General features: G+C 47.1%; 1 protein-coding gene across 4 annotated transcripts in view; it reads left to right on the top strand.

Annotated features, from left to right (window-relative positions):
• Positions 1-22,409, top strand: part of SUGCT (succinyl-CoA:glutarate-CoA transferase) — a 1,771,027-nt gene that overhangs the window by 721,180 nt on the left and 1,027,438 nt on the right. Inside the window, exon 3 of one of the 4 annotated variants that reach the window (XM_073676599.1) lies at positions 8,835-10,929. The exons of 2 other annotated variants lie outside the window; for them this stretch is intronic. In XM_073676599.1, the coding sequence (XP_073532700.1) occupies positions 8,835-10,122 (1,288 nt within the window). In that variant the 3' untranslated portion in view covers positions 10,123-10,929. Of the gene's footprint in view, positions 1-8,834; positions 10,930-22,409 lie in introns of those variants that run through there. One more of the 4 variants, XM_073676598.1, reaches the window with a different exon arrangement.

The following is a 22,409-nucleotide window of genomic DNA, read 5'->3' as shown; positions in this document are numbered from 1 at the left end:
CTCATACTATAGCCTGGGAATCAGAGGTCGACTCCAGCGCTTCTGTGAATCCAGACGAGGAAATGATCTGCACTGATGCCCAGAATCTTTATGAGTCGGATCCAGGACCAGACGCAGAAGGTTCTGACCATAATGTAGACCCTCATTCCCAAACTGTAACTCCTGTTAGTGGAGACAATGAGGAAGACGATGATAAGACTCAAATACCTGATTGGAGCGACAACTTTAGTTTTTTGTCAGGGCAGGAACAGGTTGGCTCTGAGGACGACGGGTGTGATAACGCACAGGGTGATGATTATGAGGTTGGAGATCCCACTTACTGTCAACCCACAGTCAGCCAAGAGATGAGGTCAGCAGAGGAGGTGGAGGAAGATGCTAGTGACGACGAGGTCAGGTTGCGCCTTCCTGGACAGAGACGTAGTACTGGAAGCACGTCAACAACTGCATCCTCAAACACAACTCTGCCTCTCACCACAAGTCGTGGTGGCTCTTCAGGTCGCATGGGTGCTAAGCCTTGCATAGCCTGGGCATTTTTTCAGATCGATAAAGATGACCCAACTCGTGTTATCTGTAACATTTGTCAGCAAAAGCTAAGTAGAGGCCAAAAAATACATAGTTTGAGTACTTCATGCATGAACCGGCACATGGACATGAAGCATAAGTTGCAGTGGGAAGCTCAGTGTGCTACAATGCGGCCTAGCCGGCCGGGCCAACCACCGTCTGCCATATCTTGTGCATCCGCGGCCTCTTCTTCCTCTGTGACTGGGGGGACAGCAGTCACACCTGTTTTGGGGCGCAGACCTGCCACCTCTTTACCCGCAACAGCCAGCGTGATTGGCAGGTCATCATTTTCTTTGGAGGTGGTAACACCAGCTGGTGTTGAGCGCTGTCCGACATCGATAGCACCACCTTTGGATCAAGGCAACCTAACATGTCCGCCTGCATCTTCCTCACAGACCGGCAGTTTGCCGGGGACACCCTTATCAACCCCGTCTAAGCACAATAGCCAGCCCTCGGTCCCTCAGATGTGGACAAGTAAAAGACAATTTCCTCCTAGCCATGAGAAAGCTAAGAGGTTGAATTTCACCATCTGCAAGCTCTTGGCTACAGAAATGCTGCCTTTCCGCCTGGTGGACACAGAGGATTTTCAAGACCTTATGTCCGTCGCAGTGCCCCAGTACCAGATGCCCAGTCGGCACTACTTCTCAAAGAAAGGTATGCCTGCGCTCCACCAGCATGTCGCACACAACATCACCGCTTCTTTGAGAAACTCTGTGTGTGACAGGGTGCATTTCACCACAGACACTTGGACGAGTAGGCATGGACAGGGGCGTTACATGTCGCTGACTGGGCACTGGGTAACTATGGTGACAGCAGGACAAGGGGCTGCTGTCCAAGTCTTGCCGTCCCCACAAGTTGTGCGTCAATCCTCTTTATGTCAAAGTTCCTCCACTGCTTCTGCCTCCTCAACCTCCTCTCGGTCTTCCACCTGCACCCAAAGCCTGTCTGGTCATGCCACAAGCTTTCTAACTGCGCAGAAGGGATCCTGCACACCTCCTTACTATGCTGGCAGTAGGGCTCAACGTCATCAGGTGGTTTTTACATTGAAATGTCTGGGAAATGTGAGTCACACAGCTGAGGAGTTGTGGTCAGCTCTGGAGAACCAATTTCATGAATGGTTGTCTCCACTGGACCTGAAACCAGGGAAGGCCGTGTGCGACAATGCTGCAAACCTGGGTGCGGCCCTTCGCCGGGGCAATGTCACACACGTGCCTTGTATGGCTCACGTGTTGAACCTGGTTGTCCAGCAATTTTTAGCCCACTATCCCAGACTAGATGGCCTTCTGCAGAGGGCACGGTCACTGTGTGCTCACTTCCGCCGTTCGCATCCCGCAGCTCAGCGACTTACATCTCTACAGAAGTCGTTGGGCCTGCCACTTCACCGGCTAAAATGCGATGTGCCTACCCGGTGGAATTCAACTCTGCACATGTTGCAGCGACTGTGGCAGCACCGACAAGCCCTGGCGCAATACGTTCTGACGTATAGCCTGGGCCAACGAGATTCAGAGGTGGGGCAAATCACGCTGGAGGAGTGGTCTCAGATCAGGGACCTATTTACCTTTCTGCACAGTTTTGAAATGGCGACGAAGATGTTTAGTGCTGACGATGCCATTATCAGCATGACTATTCCGGTGATTTACATGCTGGAGCACATGTTAAACAGAATTCGGAGTCAGGTGGTGGCACAAGAGGAGGTGGAGGAAGTAGAGGAGGAGGAGTTGTATGCGGAAGGGCTAACATCTGCAAGGTCCAGACGGTCGGCAGCACCAAGGCGGCAGGCATGTGAGGGTGGGGGAGATGGTTTTACCAGGGCGCATGGTAGCAGCCAAACTAGTGAGGAAGGTGCAGGAGCCCAGGAAGAAGTGGAGGACGAACTGATGGAAGACTCATCAGATGAGGGAGACCTTGATCACATTTCTGTTGTGCGAGGTTGGGGGGAGAGGACAGAGGAAGGAAGCATGATTGTTACCTCGCCACCAACACAACAGGGACTTGGTGCTCCTGGATGCGCAACACACATGAGTGCCTTCTTGCTGCACTACCTGCAACATGACCCTCGAATTGTGAGAATTAGAAATAATCCTGACTACTGGGTTGCCACACTGTTAGATCCCCGGTACAAAAGTAAATTTGCAGAAATTATTCCTGCCATAGAAAGGGATGCACGCATGCAAGAGTATCAGCAGAGACTGTTGCAGAATCTTACATGTGCTTTTCCACAAAATACCAGTGGTGCACGTAGTGAATCTCACAGTTCCAACTTGCCAACCGTGGGACCGTCAAGTGTTCAGCACTCAAACCGTAACAGAACCACAGTATTTGCTGGTAACATCAATTTTGCGGAATCATTTCACCACTTTTTTAGCCCATCCTTTGCAAGGCCACAGGAGACAAGAAGTCTGACACATAGTCAACGCCTAGAGACGATGGTACAGGAGTATCTCCAAGTAAACATTGAAGCCATGACTGTGTCACTGGACCCTTGCTCTTTTTGGGCTTCCAATCTGGATAAATGGCCGGAGCTAGCCACTTACGCCTTGGAGATCTTGTCATGCCCCGCAGCCAGCGTTCTGTCTGAACGTGTGTTCAGCGCTGCTGGTGGTGTGCTGACAGATAAGCGCACGCGGCTCTCCACTGATAATGTAGACAGACTCACGTTCATAAAGATGAACAAATCATGGATCCGAAACGACTTTTCTACCCCTGTGTCATCCTGGGGAGAGTAAAAGCTTGATGATTGGTTAAAATCACCCTACCAACCGTTTTAAGCTTTCAAATTACTAATCATGTTTATCTGTATCTTGGCTGGAAAATAATTTGGGCTTTGTAGCAGTGTGCAGCACTGATTCTATTAGGCCATCTATAATAAGCTCCACCAGATTTAAAATTACTAATCATGTTTATCTGTATCTTGACTGGAAAATAATTTGGGCTTTGTAGCAGTGTGCAGCACTGATCCTATTAGGCCATCTATACTAAAGCTTCACCAGATTTAAAATTAATAATAATTTTTAGCTGCATCTAGCCCGGAAAATAATTTTGGGGCTCCGAGATGCGCAAGACACATAAGTGCCTTCTTGCTGCACTACCTGCAGCATGACCCTCATATTGTCAGAATTCGAAGTAATCATGACTACTGGGTTGCCACACTTTTAGATCCCCCAAACTTTTCGATCAACCTTTTCATTTTAATAAAGACCAAAAAAATGGTCATTTTTGAAATTATAAGCATTAGCAGGTTGTTAGAAACTGAAATCAAACAGTTTTCAACTCAAAACTTTATTCTAGGTGATGTTACATTTTCACATAGGACCCCTTGTTCGAAAGGAGCTTCTGAACTCTCTCGTCCATTGAATTTGTCAGGTTTTGGATGGTTTCTGCTTCAATTCTTTTGCATGAGGACAGAATACCCTCCCAGAGCTGTTGCTTAGATGTGAACTGCATCCCGCCATCATAGACACTCCTTTTAATGATGCTCCAAAGGTTCTGAATGGGGTAGAGGTCAGGGGAGCATGGGGGTCACACCATAAGTTTGTCCCCTTTTATGCCCATATCAGCCAGAGATGCATATGTTTTATGTGCAGCATGAGATGGTGCATTATCATGCAAAAAAATGATCTTGCTGTGAAATACACGGTTCTTCTTCTTGAACCATGGCAGGAAGTGCTGTTTGAGAAAATCCACATACATTATGGAGTTCATCTTTAGCGCCTTCAGGGATCCTAAAGGGGCCGACAATCTCTCTCCCCATGATTCCAGCCCAAAACATTACTCCACCTCCTCCTTGTTGGTGCTGTAGCCGTGTTTGCGTGGGGTGTCCATCAACCAGCCATACTCCACTCCATCCATCTGGACCATCGAGCGCTGCACGGCACTCATCCATGAACAAAGCAGTTTTGAAATCAGTCTTCATGTAATGTTTGGCCCACTGGAGCCGTTTCTGCTTGTATGAAGTGGATAGAGGAGGTCGACAGGATGGCGTATGCACAGCTGCAAACCTCTGAAGGACCCTGCATCTTGTTGTTCGGGGGACGTTGGAGGTACCAGCAGCTTCAAAAACTTGTCTGCTGCTATGACAAGGCTTTTTTGCTGCTGCTCTTTCAACCTGACGTAATTGCCTGTAGGAAAGAGTCCTCAATTTGCCCTTATCAGCACGCACACGTGTGTACTGTGAATCAGCTACATACTTCTTGATTGCCAAGACACTTCATCCTGATCATCGCACAATGTTGATTGTAGTCATGCCTTGACCTAAACACTCCACAATTTGTTGCTTCTCAGCAGCCGACACATCCTTTTTCTTTCCCATTTTGGCAGAAAATGTAGGCTGCTTAATAATGTGAGACAGCCTTCTTAAGTAGTCTTGCCTTTCATTGGACACACCTGCCAAACTAATTAGCACAGGTGTCTGCAATTGCTTACAGTGATATAAAGAGCCCTGACACACATCACCATCAATGAGTTTAACTGACAAACAAACAAATTCTTCCCTTATCACTCCTATACACTTTTTGCATAATAATTTGGTACACAGTGTACATGTGCTTTTCCACAAAACACCAGTGGTTCACGTAGTGAATCTTACAGTTCTAACTTGCCAACCGTGGTCTGTATGGAGTTGTTCAATAAAGGGCCCAAAATTAAGATAACATAGATGGGAGAGGTCTCTATGAATAGGAATTCCTAAGTATTTGATACCCTGTGAGGGCCAGGCAAAGGGAAAGTTGGACTGGATGGAATCCTATATGGATTTGGGGAGGGAGACATCGAGGGCCTCAGACTTCGCTGCATTGATTTTAAAATTTGACCATGTAACAAAGTGATCTATTTCAGCCATAACAGCATGGATGGATATATGTGATTGAGTGATATATACTAGGACATCATCAGCAAATAGAGAGCACTTGTACTCGGTGCCTCCCACCTCAATCCACCTAATATTGGGGTTATGGCGAATTGATGAGAGCAGGTGCTCCGTCACTAGGATGTATAAGAGAGGGGACAGAGAACATCCCTGCCTTATCCCATTGGTGATTGTGAAAGGTGATGAAAATGTTCTGACGCGCCCCCTGGGCCTTGGGACACCCGGAGCCGGACCCTTTTTGGTGGATGCTGGTGGTTGTAGTCTCCGAGGCGGCGACCCGGTTCCGTGGCTCAGGGCGGTCAAACCAGTGGCGGAACTATTTATGTGGTTTTGATGTTTAAATGTCCGACTATGCCACCCGTGGATTGCGGTCAGAGTGAACCGCCGCTCCAGGGCAGACCGCTGAGGCTGGTGTTGTGGGTGCAGCAGAGCGTAGCATAACTCCCCACGGGAGGAGTATAGCCTCAGGGCAGTGTATGCGGAGGATGGGGGTGATGGTGCAGGGCAGCAGCAGTAACGACACGGAGTCAGTGATGCAGTCCAGGGCCTTTACTCACAGTTCTTATTATCCAGACCACGTCTGCAGGTAACGGCTGCCCACCTCGTACTGTGCTCACCAGGTGAGGGGCTCAGATAACTCCCAGATAACTTTGGAGCGCTTCACAGGACCCCCTTTGTGTGTCCTTTGTCTGGCCTTTCTTACCAACCCTTCTGTCCGGCTGCCTCGGGCCTCCTCTTGGTAAACCTGGCGCCAGTTTCCCTGACCCTATGTGGTGCCTTCCTAGCGGGTGTAGCGAGGGGCTGCGCCACATAAAATGTCACAGCCTCCTGTTTCTAGCTGAGGGTCGTTTCCTGCCTCCACTAGTTTCGGGGACCGGTCTCCCCCTTTGGCCTGACCCCTCCACGCAGGTGGATTTGGGCGTGCGGTGGCGACTCGCCCGTCCGCACCCCTGGGATCCCTTCGTTCCTCGTTCCTGGAGCCTTCTCCGCTCCTCTTCCTTCCTTCTCCCTCTTCCAGGCCTGGGCCTCTGTTACTAGGCCCGCCTCCGGAGCAGAGCTCATGCAGAGCCCCTGCTCCCTGCCACTTCTGCTCAGACTTCTCTGCACTGAACTAAGATGGTGCCCACCTTTTATACTCCCTTCTCAATGCACCCAGGAACTGCTTCCTCCCTGCTCCTGCACTACAGGGTTCCCCTTCCTCAGTGTTCCCTCCCCCCACTCCAGCCAGGGACAGGGACTGTCGTGCCCATCTCAGGGGCATATTGGTCGCCCTGCCCCACGGCAATGTGGTGTAATGCATGCAGGTGTCGGGTCCTGATCCACACTACATCCTTACCTGAGAGTGAGTTATCACACCTCTGGGTGAGGTGCAATACCTCTGTAGCAACCGAGCCCTCAGGGTGCTACAGTTCCATTTATCTTCAGCCTAGGTGACGTATTGCGATACAGGGCCGTGATTTTGGCTATAAAAGGGTCCCCTAGACCCCTACCCCAAGCTTTTTAAGAGAATCATATATGGCGTGCCAGGAGACTCTATGGAATGCTTTCTCAGCATCCAACGAGAGTATCTAATTACAAATTTTTAACTGCATCTAGCCCAGGAAATACTTTGTGCCTAGTAGCAGTGTCTGCTAGTCAGCAGATTATCCCGGCTGTTAAGCAAGCTACACCACTTGTAGTTTGGACACTTAATTTTTTCAAAGGAAATGCTTCGGGACCACGGGATACTCAGTGAAGAGCATCAGGAGGCACCCCAAGGCATAGGGGCTGGGACTGGCAGTAGGATGCCTTGCCGTGGACAGCCGAGCTCGATCCTTATAAAAGCTTTTTAACTGCAGCAGCTTTAGTGGACGCTACTGGAGCTGGAATTACGCGGCTGCTGGCATGAGACTTGCCCTCCAATAGATCCTTGTAAATGGATTTAAAGTGTATTCATTCAAATTAGAGAGACAATTTAAATTAAAAAGCTTAGAGCTGCCTCCACCACAGGGGGGCTCGCTCGACCCACCAGCGGACAGGCACCAGTATTGGGAGAGGGGGGCTGGCCGTCAGGGTTCACCGCGGCTCTGGCACAAACCCGGCGACGCGGAGGTGGCACGGGCAGGAGCGGACTGAACGTGTCGGCTTCTCACTTTTTGGATTTTAGAAGGGCATGACATGCCTATATCTGTGTCTCCCCCTCCTTTTACTCCTCCACCTCTTTTCTTTTCGCATGACTATATGTACTTGTCACTTTTCCATGTGTTAGTTGTGTCTTCTGAGCAGTTTGTCAGCTTTTGGACACCTTTGAAGGTGTTTTCTATGTGTTTCTATGTGTTTTTGTTTGCCTGCCATTGGTTTTAACGGTGTTCGAAGGTGTTCGACGAACAGTTCGACGAACAGTTCGGCGAACACACGGGTGTTCGACGAACCGAACCGAACTCGAACACTACGGGGGTGGCTCAACACTATTAAGGGGTTAATTTACACCAAAGCCGATGAAATCGATTCACAATCATTTATTCCCCCTAACTGGATAAATTGCTATCCCTGAAATTTAAATTATTTGACATTAAACTGGGATGCTTAACTGTTCTATTTATCATTTGAGCAGTGTATAAGATTTGTAGGTTCTCCTCCATTGTGAAGCTCTGCCTGCTTGTTAGTACAATAATCTTCAAAGACTGCAAGACTGCAGTGGTCCTGTGCTCAAATGGTGCTTGATGGAGAAGTATGTGACTAGACCTGTCTATCAACCTCCTCCAATATAAAAACAGCTTTCCTATTAATTGTTTTCTTATTGGAGGAGGCCGATGGATGGCTTTAGACTCATGCATCTCAAAAATTTTAGATATGCCAGAATCAGATTTTTTTGTAATTAGCTTTGGGTGATTCCAGTAAATATGATGCTTGGTTGACCACCATTTTACTGAATAATAGATGGCTGTGAAGGGGTTAAAAAAAGAAAAAAGATAGCCCTCACTTGTCTCTTTCAGTTTGGTTTTTGTTGGCATCTCTGGCACTTCTCGTGCTGACTTAACCCTCCGTCACATACAATAGGCCTGACAGGCACATCTCTTTTACTTTCATTTCTCCTTCCTCACCAGATTGTGAGGAAATCCCCTCCCTCCAGGTAGTCTCCTGTCTCTAGCAGCTCTGTGAAACCTCATGCCACAGTTGGATTGCAGAGCTTCAGGAGGACAGATATAACTGCGCTAATCTCTCAGGCTCATTGTATGTGAACACGTCACACTCAATAAGGTTGGTATTTTATGTTTTTATTCATCACAATTGTTTATTTAGCTTGTTTTCTGAATGTATAGCACAAAGTGTGAGGATATTTCATAGAAATAAGGCAGATTAAAAAAGAAAGTGTGCTGCTCAGGCATATACAGTAGTTCCCTAACACATATTCCTTCTCTTGCTTCAGATTATCTGCTGAAATGGAGAGGAAAATGTACAATTTATCAAAAAACCTTGATGTTGAGGAAGTAACAAACATGCTGTTAGATGATGCAGACCCCACACTGAATGAGGATTTAGGAGAGGAAAGTGAGATTGATTCTCATGATGAGGTGGAAGTATGTGAAGTGGATTCTGAAACAGAGCAAGATGGTGACAGTGATGAGGATGAAGATGTAGAATCTTATTATATGGGAAAAGATAAAAAAACCCAATGGAACAAGAAGCCACTCCAGAAAAAATGTAGGGAACCTCAAAACATTATTACTCACCTTCCTGCAGTTATAGGAACTGCAAGTAATGCAAAAACTGCAGTTGAATGCTGGAATAGTTTATTGACAGATGACATTCTGGACTCTATTGTCACATATACCAACCAATATATAGACGTTATAAAGGACAAGTTCATCTGCAACAGAACCCTCAAGGCCACAGATGAAATAGAACTGCGTGCTTTTTTTGGATTATTATACCTTGCAGGAGCTTATAGGGCAAATAGACAAAGTTTGGAGGAACTTTGGAGTAAAGATAGGGATGGAGTAGAAAAATTTGGCCTTGTTATGTCCATAAACAGATTCAAGCTTCTAATTCGTTGCCTTCGGTTTGATGACAGAACTACCCGAACCGAACGTAAAACACATGTCCGACTTGCTACAATTCGTGATATATTCCAAAAATTTGTTGAAAACTGTAAAAAAAGCTATTGCCCTGGGGAGAATCTCACTATTGACGAAATGCTCCCTGGTTTTCGTGGTAAATGTGCCTTTGGTCAATATATTCCATCAAAGCCTAACAAATATGGAATAAAAATGTATGCCCTTGTTGATGCCAGTAAGACCTACACTTACAACCTGGAAGTTTATGCAGGAAAACAACCAGAAGGTCCTTACTGTGTCAGCAACAAACCCAGTGATGTTGTAAAAAGACTGGCTGAGCCCTTATTTGGATCGGGTCGCAATATAACAGCTGACAATTGGTTTTCAAATTGTGATCTGATTGATTATCTGAAAATGCAGAAGCTTTCATATGTTGGAACTGTAAGAAAAAATAAAAAAGAATTGCCTACACAGTTTGTAAGTGTGAAAGGGAGACAACAGTACAGCAGTATGTTTGCATTCCATAATGGAAAGGTTTTGGTTTCCTATGTACCACAAGCAAAAAAAATTGTACTTCTTCTATCAACACTTCATGATGATGATGCCATCGATCCTGGGACTGAGGCACAAAAAAACCCCGGAGATAATTACATTTTATAATGCAACCAAAGGGGGTGTTGATACAGCTGATCAGATGTGCTCAACTTTCAACGTCAGCAGAAACACCAAACGCTGGCCAATGGTCATATTTTTTGCTATGTTGAATTTGGGTGGTATAAATTCACAAGTCATTTACCTTGAAAACAAGCTTGAACCACTCCGTAGACGATTCTATCTGAAAAAATTGGCCCATGAACTAGTGCTTGGAGAGCTACGCAGGAGAAGTATGAAAACAATCGGTACACCCTCTCGCCTTCAAGTTCAGCTCAAAAGATTCCGCCCAGAAGATGATAGTGAAAATTCACCACCTGCACCACCTCCCAAAAGAAGGAGATGCACCACCTGCACCACGGAAAGCGGAATCAGAAGGCTTTCTAATTATGAATGTCACAATCTGCCTGACACATGCAAAAATGATGTGTAATTCTTGCTCTTTGCTCTGCAAGTGTAATTTTTCTGGGGAAACTTCAGGATCTAATTCTGATTGAATATGTGTTTAATAGTACTTAAGGTACCTTAAAATTAAGTTTGTTTCCATAAATTTTCTTTGTAGAGTTTTTTGACAGCGTCGAACTGGGGACTATTTGGCTGGAGTTTTGAAATGTTTGTATTTCAGAGTTATTAGTTTTATGTTAAGTAAATGGTTTTTTTTGCACCTGATTATGTGTAGTCTTTTTTATTACATCCCTATGAAGGTCACTGATCACTTTTAGAGCACTGAAATTGCAAACATTAGATATTATAGGTATTTTTCTAGCCTGCGCCTGACAGTCACATTGTATGTGAACTCGTTAGAACCGATATTGTATGTGACGGAGGGTTAAGCCTCTCAACATTGTGAGGACTTGTCAGCACTGGAGGCACCAAAGATGCCACTGAAGACTAGATTGTACGAAAGCAGACAACCGGGGTAGGACTACCAAACAGGTCATGTGAATTTTGACTGATTCGCTCATCTCATAGATTGTAAGCTTGCGAGTAGGACTGTCACTCCTGGTATGAACTGAATTATGTGTTTACTCGGTTATGTCTTTATTGTCTGTACAAGTACTCTCTGAAATGTGAAGTGCTATGGAATATTTTGACTCTATAGAAATAAAAATTATTATCCCTAATCTGGACACCTTTGTAAATATAAGTTTATTAGTAATTGGTATGCATTCATATGTCTACCACTTGTAAAGACCCTTTTTATTATAAATGTTAAAATCAAAGTAGCAATTGTTTTCATCTTGGTTGCGTCAATATATTTTAAACCCTTTATTTTTGACAGCAATTTTATGTGATTTTCAGTCTGGCTACAGATTTGCTACATGCTCTCCAATGTGAACAGACGGTTGTTCTCTGGCTTCCTGTGAATCATCAACAATCTGAAAGCTCTCAGGCACCTCCCCTCTTCATCAACTTTTGCCCACTTTGTTTGTCTGTATGTCACCCCAATTACAAGATGATGCCATTTTTACTTTATGTATGATAGCAATGATATAGTACTTTGTCCATACAATGAATCGCTGCTGGGTCATGAAACTCCTTTGATTCACTCTGCCTGTCTGTATAGTATCAATGTGTGAGGTTTTCAGAATTTCAAGTGTATGCTATGAGATGCTCCTACTTTCAGTGTCCCCTGCCTATTGCTGATAGGGAGAAACCTATCAGAAGCAGGAGGCAAGGTCAACATGCTAAGAATATTTGCACGATATATTGATGACGTTTTTGTTATATGGAAAGGTGGTCCCCTAGAGTTTTCCACCTTTGTGCAGAGTTTAAACAATAATGATGTGGGTTAATGGTTTACATCTGAAACTGATAGTGACAGACTTCGATTTTTAGATGTGTTGATTGAGAGAGCACCAGGGTTGGCGTTGGTGATCCAGATCTACAGGAAGCCTACCTCCACCAATTCACTGTTAAGGTGGGACAGCAGTCACCCCACCCCTCTAAAGAAAGGAATACCGAAAGGTCAGTACCTAAGGGTCTGGAGAAAGTGCTCTTTAGACGCCAGCTTTAAGAGACAAGCTGGAGTTCTTAGTTCTAGGTTTACAGAGAGGGGATGCCCAAATGAATTCTTAATTAGGCTTTTTCCCATGCTAACCAGCAGAACTAAACACAGCTACTTACCTCAACTGCAAAAGGGATAGGGAGTAGTGATAAGCGAGCATGCTCACCACTGCTCGGTACTCGCCCGAGCATCTCAGTACTCGAGATGCTCGGAGCTCGCCGAGTACTTGCGCAATGCTCGGGTGGGAACTCGGTCCCCGTCCTGCATGTTTGGCGCTATTTAGAGCACCAATCATGCAGGGATCGTCTGCCACTCACTGTAATGTCACAGCCATGGTGGTTGTGGCATTACAGTGATTGCTCAAATCGATGGGAACAGTGCTCACAGTGAAACATGAAAAGCCGGCAATTCATCAGCGGCATACACCGGTACCCGACAATTTAGAACAGAAAGAATAGAGCATCACACATAGATTAGATAGATAGAAACATGACAGTCACATATATAATAAGTACAGTGACAGTGTTGGTTACTCTACTTGTTATTTAGTGTTAAAATAAAGGATTTATTAAAATAGTGTTTTCATGCACCCGTCTCTTTAAAAAAGCTGGCCGGCAATTCATCAGCAGCCCCCAGATGAATACCTAGCCTTTACCAGCTATTAAAATGGGGGAACCCCCCAAAAAATGACGTGGGGTCCCCCCTATTTTAATAACTAGCAAAGGCTAGGCAGACAGCTAGGGGCTGATATTAATAGCCCAGGAAGGGTGCCATGAATATTGGCTCCCTCCCAGGCTAGAAACACCAGCCGTCAGCCGCGCTAGAAATGACGCATCTGCCCTGTAGCAGTGGCAGTGGGGTAATAGGGTTGGGGTCGATGTCAGCTTATAATGCCAGCTGACATCAAGCCCAGGTTAGTAATGGAGAGGCGTCTATAAGACACCCCCATTACTAACCCCATAGTCAAAGTTTAAAAAAAACACAAACACCCAGAATATAATCCTTTAATTGAAATAAACACACAGTTCTTTAATGTTCTAAATTAAACCATACTTACCATACTTACCATCACGCCCATTCCAGCTGAAGCCAAAGATCTCCTGCAATAAAAATAAAATAATAAACCAATCTCATCCTTACCTTTCCATGGTTCCCAGGACTGCTCCAGCTCTGCTACATTCACATGATAGGCGGGATCGCAGCCGAAAGCTGCCATCCAGCTTGCCATGCCGTAGACACTGAGAAGCGCAGGCATGCTTGCTCTCCTCAGTGTCTGGCTGTGATGGCATCCAGATGAGCCGAGTTCATGTCCAATGAACTCAGCTCACCTCATGTGCGTCACTGACAGCATAGGAGAATTCTCCTGCGCATGCGGTGAGCGTGAGAGAATTTTCCTGCGCTCACGGCAAGCGCAAGCGCAGGAGAATTTTTGAAAAAAATTCATGAAATAATTTAAAAAAAATTGACGTGGGGCTTTGCCCTATTTTTGTGTCCAGCCAGGTACAGCATCCAGGAACGGGCTGCTCCCGACCACCAGCTGCCTATTTGTACCTGGCCGGACACAGCAATATAGGGTAGCCCTTTTTTTTTTATTATTTCATGAATTTCAGGAAATAATTAAAAAAAAAATACGTGGGGCTTCGCCCTATTTTTGTGTCCAGCCAGGTACAACTAGGCATCAGGGGGGCTGGAATCCGCAGTGCAGGGAGGCCCAAGCTTTCTGCCCCCCCCGCTGCAAATTGCAGTCCACAGCCACCCGAGAAAATGGCGCGTTCATAGAAGCGCCATCTTCTGGCGCTGTACCCAACTCATCCAGGGCCCTGGTGCGGTGGCTCACTGGGTAATAAAGGGGTTAGGGCCAGCTTGGTATTATCAGCTGGCCCTAAGCCCGAAATTCATGGGGTCATGCCAGTATTAGACATGACCGCCATGAATTTCTAGTAAAGTATTTAAAAAAATACAACACCCAGAATAAAGTCCTTTAATTGAAATAAACACACAATTCTTTAATGTTCTAAATTAAACCATCCTTACCATCACGCCTGTGACGGGAGCTAGTTACCCCATCCGCAGATGTCCAATCTTCTTCTGCAGGCCCCTGACACGGAAAGGCTTTTCTTACACTGGGATATATAAAATATGACTATCGCACAGTGTCTCCAAGATGAACTTAACTTTTATTCTCACAAGCAGGTTTTATAGAGAATCACACAGGCTATTTGTAGCACCCATTGTTCTCACCAGATAATACCCACAGTAGGCTTCCAGACAGCAGTTAGGCAACAACCCATTAATCAGCACATTGTCTGTTTGCCACTGCTAAGTGAGCACAGGAAGGTGGGGGCCAAAAGTGCTTCGGTCACATCACAAAATGTCCAACAATATGCGATCCACAATATTCACCCCACTTTATAACATTATGTCCCATTAGCTGCATAGGCGCTACGACAACCCCCATGTGGCAAAATCTTGGAGTACGGGGTTGATCCGTCACAATGCTCCCCCTTCCCGGACAGGATCGGCCTACCCAGTCTGCTCCCCGACGGATCAGCTGGAGATGGTCCACGATTTCTGAGGTTGGTAGCAGGTCAGTTTGTCGGCTTAGTCCATCGGTGTTACCATTTTGCTTGCCGGGTCTATAGTGGATGGTGAAGTTTAACGATTGTAGCGCCAAACTCCACCGTAGTAGTCTGGCATTGTCCCCGGAGACCCGATTAAGCCATACCAGGGGGTTATGGTCCGTTATGAGGTAAAACTGTCTTCCATACAAATATGGTTGGAGCTTCTTGGCAGCCCATACTACTGCCAGGCATTCCTTTTCGACGGCCGCATAGCTGACTTCTCGAGGCTGTAATTTCTGACTCAGATAAGCTATTGGGTGTTCTTGGCCATCCGGCCCGACTTGGCTCAGTACTGCCCCCAACCGAAACATAGATGCGTCTGTGTGAACAACGAAACGTTTAGTTGGATCGGGTGCGGCCAATATCAGGGTATTTGTGGGAGCGTCCTTTAGCTGGCGGAAGGCTTCCTCACACTCGGGGGTCCAGGTTACCTGGCGGGGGAGGTTCTTTCGTGTCAGATCAGTGAGGGGCTTGGCAATGCTGCTGTAATTAGGGACAAATTTCCTATAATAACCCGCTGTCCCTAGTAAAGCCATGACTTGGGTTTTAGTACGTGGAGTGGGCCACTTGGCTACGTTCTCAATCTTGGCGGGTTCCGGTCGTTGTTTTCCACCCCCCACCCAATGTCCTAAATACTGCACCTCTGCTTTGCCTACGTAACACTTGTTGGGGTTCAGGGTGATTCCAGCTTTGTGGATCCTATCCAATACTGTCTCTAGGTGATTTAGATGCTCATCCCATGTCGCGCTGTAGATGGCGATGTCATCCAGGTAGGCACAAGCATAGTCCTGGAGACCATCCAGAAGCTGGTCAGCCAGCCTCTAGAAGGTCGCGGGGGCATTCTTCATCCCAAATGGCATAACCCGAAACTGGAATAAGCCAAACGGGGTGACAAAGGCAGACTTGGGAATAGCATCCGGACTTAAGGGGATCTGCCAATAGCCTTTGCATAGATCGATGGTGGTAAAATACTGTGCCCCAGCCAGCCGGTCTAACAACTCGTCCACACGCGGCATGGGATAAGCATCCGTCACAGTTTTCTCATTTAGCTTGCGATAGTCTACACAAAACCGGGTAGTCCCATCTTTCTTAGGCGCTAACACTACAGGGGACGCCCAGGGACTATCTGACTCCTCAATGACCCCTAAACGCAACATCTCCTGTATCTCTTGTCGCATCCCTTCTCGTACAGACTCCAGGATGCGGAAGGGGGGTTGTCACAGGGGGGTCTGATCTTGTGTCTCAACCTTGTGTTGTGCAAGTGGGGTGAACCCCGGTCTCTCTGAGAACGTCCTCTGCCGCTGCCTCAGCAATGTCTCAGCCTGCTCTCTCTCCCGGGCCCCAAGGTTTTCTCCTAAGTGTACCTAGTCCCAGGTTTTCGGCTGAGTCCTCTCACCTAAGACATCAGGCAAGGGGAGTTCGGCTAAATCCTCTGCTTCGGGTGCGCAGATGGCAGCTACCTCTTCAGGGCGCTCCCGGTAGGGCTTCAGCTTATTCACGTGGAACATGCGGATAACCCTGGGGTCGTCACAATTGGCGACATTGTAGGTGGTGTCGGCTATTTTTCCCACTACCCGGTAAGGCCCCTGCCATGCGGCCTGGAATTTGTTCTGCCTAACCGGTTCTAGTACCAGGACCTTCTGTCCTATCTCTAAGGTGCGTTCTCTAGCCCTCTGATCGTACCATACGCCGTTGGGCCCCCTGCATGTTCACACGCACAGCCTGAGCCAACTCCTGCAGGCGGTCCCGGAGTTCCAGCATGAAGGGCACGATAGGGGTTCCTGCTATGGTTTCCTCCCCTTCCCAGAGTTCTCGCACTAAGTCTAGGGGCCCCCTCACCCGCCTCCCATATAACAGTTCAAATGGGGAGAACCCCGTAGATTCTTGGGGCACCTCCCTATAGGCGAACAGGATATGCGGCAAGAATTTCTCCTAGTCCCTGTAGGTCTGGGTGAACGTCCCAATGAGTTGTTTTAACGTTCCGTTAAAGCGCTCACACAACCCATTGGTTTGCGGGTGGTATGGGGCGCTTCTAATGGACTTTACACCACACAGTCTCCACAGTTGGCTGGTCACCTCTGCCGTAAATTGGGTGCCCTGATCCGAGATAATCTCCCGGGGAAATCCAACCCGTGAGAAAACCTGGAGCAGGGCAGCCGCCACCGTCTCTGCCAGTGTGTTAGGTAAGGCAACCGCCTCTGGATACCGCGTGGCGTAATCTATCACTGTCAATATATACCTTTTCCCTGACGGACTGGGTTTGGCTAACGGCCCTATCAGATCGACCGCTACTCGGCTAAATGACTCCTCCACAATGGGAAGGGGGTGTAATTTGGCCTTGCAGCGATCTCCCCTCTTGCCAATGCGCTGGCAACTGTCACAGGTCTGGCAGTACTGATGAAAATCATGGGATAACCCTGGCCAAAAGAAGTTTTGTGTCAGACGATGCCTGGTGCGGCTGACTCTGAGGTGCCCCGCCAAGGGTATGTCATGAGAGATTCGCAGCAACTCCTGCCTATACTTTTTGGGAACTACCAGCTGTCGTACAGTGGGGCTTGTCCCTGAGTGAGTTTGCTCTGTATCCCTGTAGAGGAGTCCCTGATGCCATATAAACTGTTCACCTTCCAGTACCCCTCTCCCCTCCTGTGCCTTCCCGCGATACCCCTGCAATGAGGGATCCTCTAGTACCTCCCTCCTAAATTCTGCTGGGGTGTCCCATGAAATGTGTCTGGCTATGGGAATACGCGCAGGGCTGTAGTGTCTTACCTGGGCCTCCTCCGAGTGTGATTCCGCCTCCGCAGCTAAAGCTTGTCTCCGGGTAGTCACAGGATATGTCTCAGCCAGGGAGGCGACCGAGAAGGAAGACAACATGGGCCCCAAGTCATTTCCCAGCAGGACATCTGCAGGCAAATCCTTCATCATGCCGACCTCGACAAGGCCATCCCCGGCCCCCCAGTTCAGGTGAATCTTGGCCGTGGGCAGTCGATGTATGGCTCCCCCTGCAACACGGACCGCCACTGTCCGACCCGTCTTTTGGTCTTGGGCGAGATGCGACGTCACAAGGGTCAGAGTAGCTCCGGAATCTCTTAATCCCTGCAGCCGTTTCCCATTAATCCACACCGACTGTCGATGTTGTTGTCGATTATCCGCCTGGGCTGCCTGCACAGGGTCCACTTCATGCAGCACTCCCTGTATCTCTTCCATCCCATAATTAGCCATAGCCACCGATGCCGGGTCAGCTTCGCCTTGTTAGCAGTGTACAGCGGCCCGGTTGAAGGTAGCCGTTTCCGGTTTTGGCCACTGGGTGCCCTGGGTGTCTCTGCAGGTGACCCAGCTGATGACCCCAGGAGGACTCTGGTAGGCCGGGGTATTGGTGGGTCCCCTGCCAAGTTTCTGTGGTTTAGGGGCCTCCAGACCCATGGGAGGGTCCCTTGAGACAGTTTTGGACCCTGACAATTGGGCCCTCCTGGCATCATAATGTTCATCGGTCATCCGTGCGGCCTCTTCAAGAGTCATCGGTCGTCAGTCCCGAAGCCATTCTTGCGTCTCGGGAGTTAACCCAGTAAAGAATCGCTCTAACGCGATGAACTGTAGGGCGTCCTCCTTCGTGTCTGCTTTGCTACCTTGTACCCACTGTAGCAGTGACCGCCATAGTTTACAGGCCCATTCAGCGTGGGTATCCGTTTCCCGTTTTGTGATTTTGCGGAACTTTTGACGGTATGCCTCTGGTGTTAGTGCATACCGGGCCAAGATCACTTCTTTGACTCGCTTATAGTCCATACAGTCCTTTTCCGATACAGTGCGATAGGCATCCGCTGCCCGGCCTGTCAGCTTGCTGGCCAGAATCTGGACCCAATCCTCCGGCTCCACTTTATGAAGGGTACACTGCCACTCAAAGTCCTGCAGAAAGCCATCAATGTCTTCCTCTGCCTCCCCCAACTGTCGGAAGGCATTGTATTGGATCTTTTTGTGGCTTACCCCTGCTGGTACCGGGGAGGAAGCCAGGGCTCCCCCTGCTTGCTGTATCTCCTCTCTCCGCTCTGCCATCTCCATTCTGGCTAGCTCTATCCACTCTGCCCTCTCCATCGCCATCTTTTTATCCAGATCAGTACGCACATCAGCCATCACCTTATCTATGATCTGTACTGCTGGGTTGGGAGCATAAAGTGCCAGTCTGCTCTTTACCTCGGTCTGGAATTCAGTCTCTTCCACGTACCCGTTGGAGGTTGTTGCGTTGTCGAGCTCCATAATGGCTGCTATCAAATCCGCTTTTGTTTTGTTGCTGGCTCTTAACCCTCGAGCTTCCACAAGGTCCTTCAACGTATTCCTATTTAGCTTCTGGTAGATGTCTTCCATTCAGTCCATGGTTCCGGAAGAAGATGGACCACATCCCACCGCTGCCACCAGCGTGACGGGAGCTAGTTACCCCATCCGCAGATGTCCAATCTTCTTCTGCAGGCCCCTGACATGGAAAGGCTTTTCTTACACTGGGATATATAAAATATGACTATCGCACAGTGTCTACAAGATGAACTTAACTTTTATTCTCACAAGCAGGTTTTATAGAGAATCACACAGGCTATTTGTAGCACCCATTGTTCTCACCAGATAATACCCACAGTAGGCTCCCAGACAGCAGTTAGGCAACAATCCATTAATCAGCACATTGTCTGCTTGCCACTGCTAAGTGAGCACAGGAAGGTGGGGGCCAAGAGTGATTCGGTCACATCACAGAATGTCCAACAATATGAGATCCACAATATTCACCCCACTTTATAGCATTATGTCCCATTAGCTGCATAGGCGCTACGACAATCCCCATGTGACAAAATCTTGGAGTACGGGGTTGATCCGTCACAACGCCCATTCCTGCTGAAGCCAATGTCTTCTGCAATAAAAGTAAAATAATAAAGCAACCTCATCCTTACCTTTCCATGGTTCCCATGACATCTTCAGCTCTGGTACATTCACATGACAGGCTGGATCGCAGCCGAAAACTGCCATCCAGCTTGCCATGCCGCAGACACTGAGAAGCGCAGGCATGCTTGCGCTCCTCAGTGTCTAGCTGTGACGGCATCCAGATGAGCAGAGTACATGTCCAATGAACTCAGCTCACCTCATGCGCGTCACTGACAGCATGGGAGAATGCTCCTGCACATGCGGTGAGCGTGAGAGAATTCTCCTGTGCTCACGGCAAGCGCAAGCGCAGGAGCATTTTCCCGCGCTGTCAGTTTTTTTTTAAAAAATTCATGAAATAATTTAAAAAAATTGACGTGGGGCTTTGCCCTATTTTTGTGTCCAGCCAGGTACAGCAGGCAGGAACGGGCTGCCCCCAACCCCCAGATGCCTATTTGTACCTGGCCGGACACAACAATACAGGGAAGCCCTTTTTTTGAATTATTTCATGTATTTATTTCATGAATTAATATCAGCCCCCAGCTGTCTGCCTAGCCTTTGCTAGCTATTAAAATAGGGGGGACCCCACGTAATTTTTTTTGGGGGGTCCCCATTTTAATAGCTGGTAAAGGCTAGGTATTCAGCTGGGGGATGATATTAGTGGGTATTACCCCCTTCCCAGGCTTCAAACATCTGCCCCAGCCGTCTGCTTAACCTCCACTAGAGACTAAAATTACGGGGAACCTCACGCTAATTTTTTTTTTTAATAAATCCTTTATTTTAACACTAAATGACAAGTACAGTAATCAACATTATCACTGTACTTATTATATATGTGACTGACATGTTTCTATCTATCTAATCTATGTGTGATGCTCTATCCTTTCTGTTCTAAATTGTCTGGTATCGGTGTATGCTGCTGATGAATTGCCGGCCGGCTTTTTTAAAGAGACAAAAACACTATTATTTTTTTTTAATAAATCCTTTATTTTAACACTAAATAACAAGTACAGTAATCAACACTGTCACTGTACTTATTATATATGCGACTGTCATGTTTCTATCTATCTAATCTATGTGTGATGCTCTCTTCTTTCTGTTCTAAATTGTCGGGTACCGGTGTATGTCGCTGATGAATTGCCGCTTTTTTAAAGAGACGGGTGCATGAAAATCGGAGGGCACTAGTGTGTTTCAAGTGTCCTGCTATGTTTTTCATGCACCCTCCTATATACTCTGCCTGCCTATCTGCCTATATATTCTGCCTGCCTGACGTTTAATTGAGCACCGTTCCCATCGATTTGGGCAATTTTTGACCTTCTGCAGACCACCGGGGGGTCCACCAGAAAAATGCTCGAGCTTCCCATAGACTTACATTGGGCTCGTTGCTCGGGTCGAGCACCCGAGTATTCCAATGTGCTCGACCCGAGCTTCAAGCACCCGAGCATTTTAGTGCTCTCTCATCACTAATAGGGAGCAATGAGATATGGTTTATTACCAAATTTAATAGCCGTTCAATGACATCAGATCTATCCAAAATAAATACTGGCTTATCCTCAAGATGGACAATGATTTCAAAAGATTCCATTGCTTCCTACACTCAAATCTTTAAAAGAGAGACTTGTACATAGCCGCTTCTTGTCCTCCCCTAGGTCATCCACATTGTTACTCTCTAATGTTAGTGGCTGTTTCAAATGTAGTGGCTGTATAGCCTGCCCGTCAATCCTGGTTAGTAAGTATTTAGATAATTTATTAATTGTTGCACGGGTGGTGTAATTTATAGAGCCTTATGCTCATGTGGATTGGAATATATAGGCAAGTCTAACCAAAAATTTCACAAGAGAATCTCTGAACACTTAAGAGATATTATCAATAAACGAGACATTCATGTGGCATATCATATTAACTCCATTCATGGCCGTTCTACATCATGTATAATATTCTTGGATATTGATAAAGTGAGTGTACCAATAAGGGGAGGTGACTGGAACAGGCCCATTTTAGAATGAGAAATGAAGTGGATATACCGATTGAAAACAGTTTCTCTGACAGGGCTGAATGAACAACCTTCCTATAGTTGCTTTCTCTAGGGTTTCCAGTTATCTAGGGCTGATTAGCGAGGGTCAGTCGACGAGGAGTGGGGGCGCCACCTCCAGTATCCAGGGTGTCAACCCCTGTGGCCAGGTAGGAATATAATTTCCTTTATTTGGTTAAGGCGATGTAGGGATCTACCTATTTTCAATCTGGGTCTCCCATTTACCACCGATGCTCTTTCCTTTCTCCCTTCATGTATCATTAAGTGATGTGTTATTTTCAGAATAGATCAGGAATAGAGGTCCTTCCTTACATTTTGAGTAACCACATTGCTGTTTTCAATTGTTTTCATGGTCTCTAATACATGATCTAATCTGATATTTTCAATCCTGTATTTATGCCAATTAAGTCCAGTCTGTAAGGAGTTAATTGTGTAACTATTGACCCATCCCTTCCCCTCCCACTGATGATATAGGATATTGTGTGACCAGATTGGTTCTTTTTTCTTATATGGGAGGGCTATTGGGGTTTAGTCCAAGTTTCCTAAATGGTTGTTGAACAGACTATTAATGCAGTCTTGGGTGCAAGTTGTCCGCAGGCCCCCTTCATTTGTTGGAGACTTGGAATCTCTCTGAATGCTAATTTCCTGTTTATTATCTCTGTCTGCGGTACAGGGTGCGTTCCACAGCCACCCGGCGTCTGGAGGGCCATCACTTCCGGTTTGCAATCCAATATGTGTT

This window comes from Phyllobates terribilis, unplaced genomic scaffold (assembly GCF_046119375.1).
Source record: "Phyllobates terribilis strain yellow unplaced genomic scaffold, ASM4611937v1 Scaffold_4__5_contigs__length_816908805, whole genome shotgun sequence".
In the NCBI taxonomy this organism is placed as follows: Eukaryota; Metazoa; Chordata; class Amphibia; order Anura; family Dendrobatidae; genus Phyllobates; species Phyllobates terribilis.
This window is presented reverse-complemented; position numbering and strand designations above follow the sequence as displayed.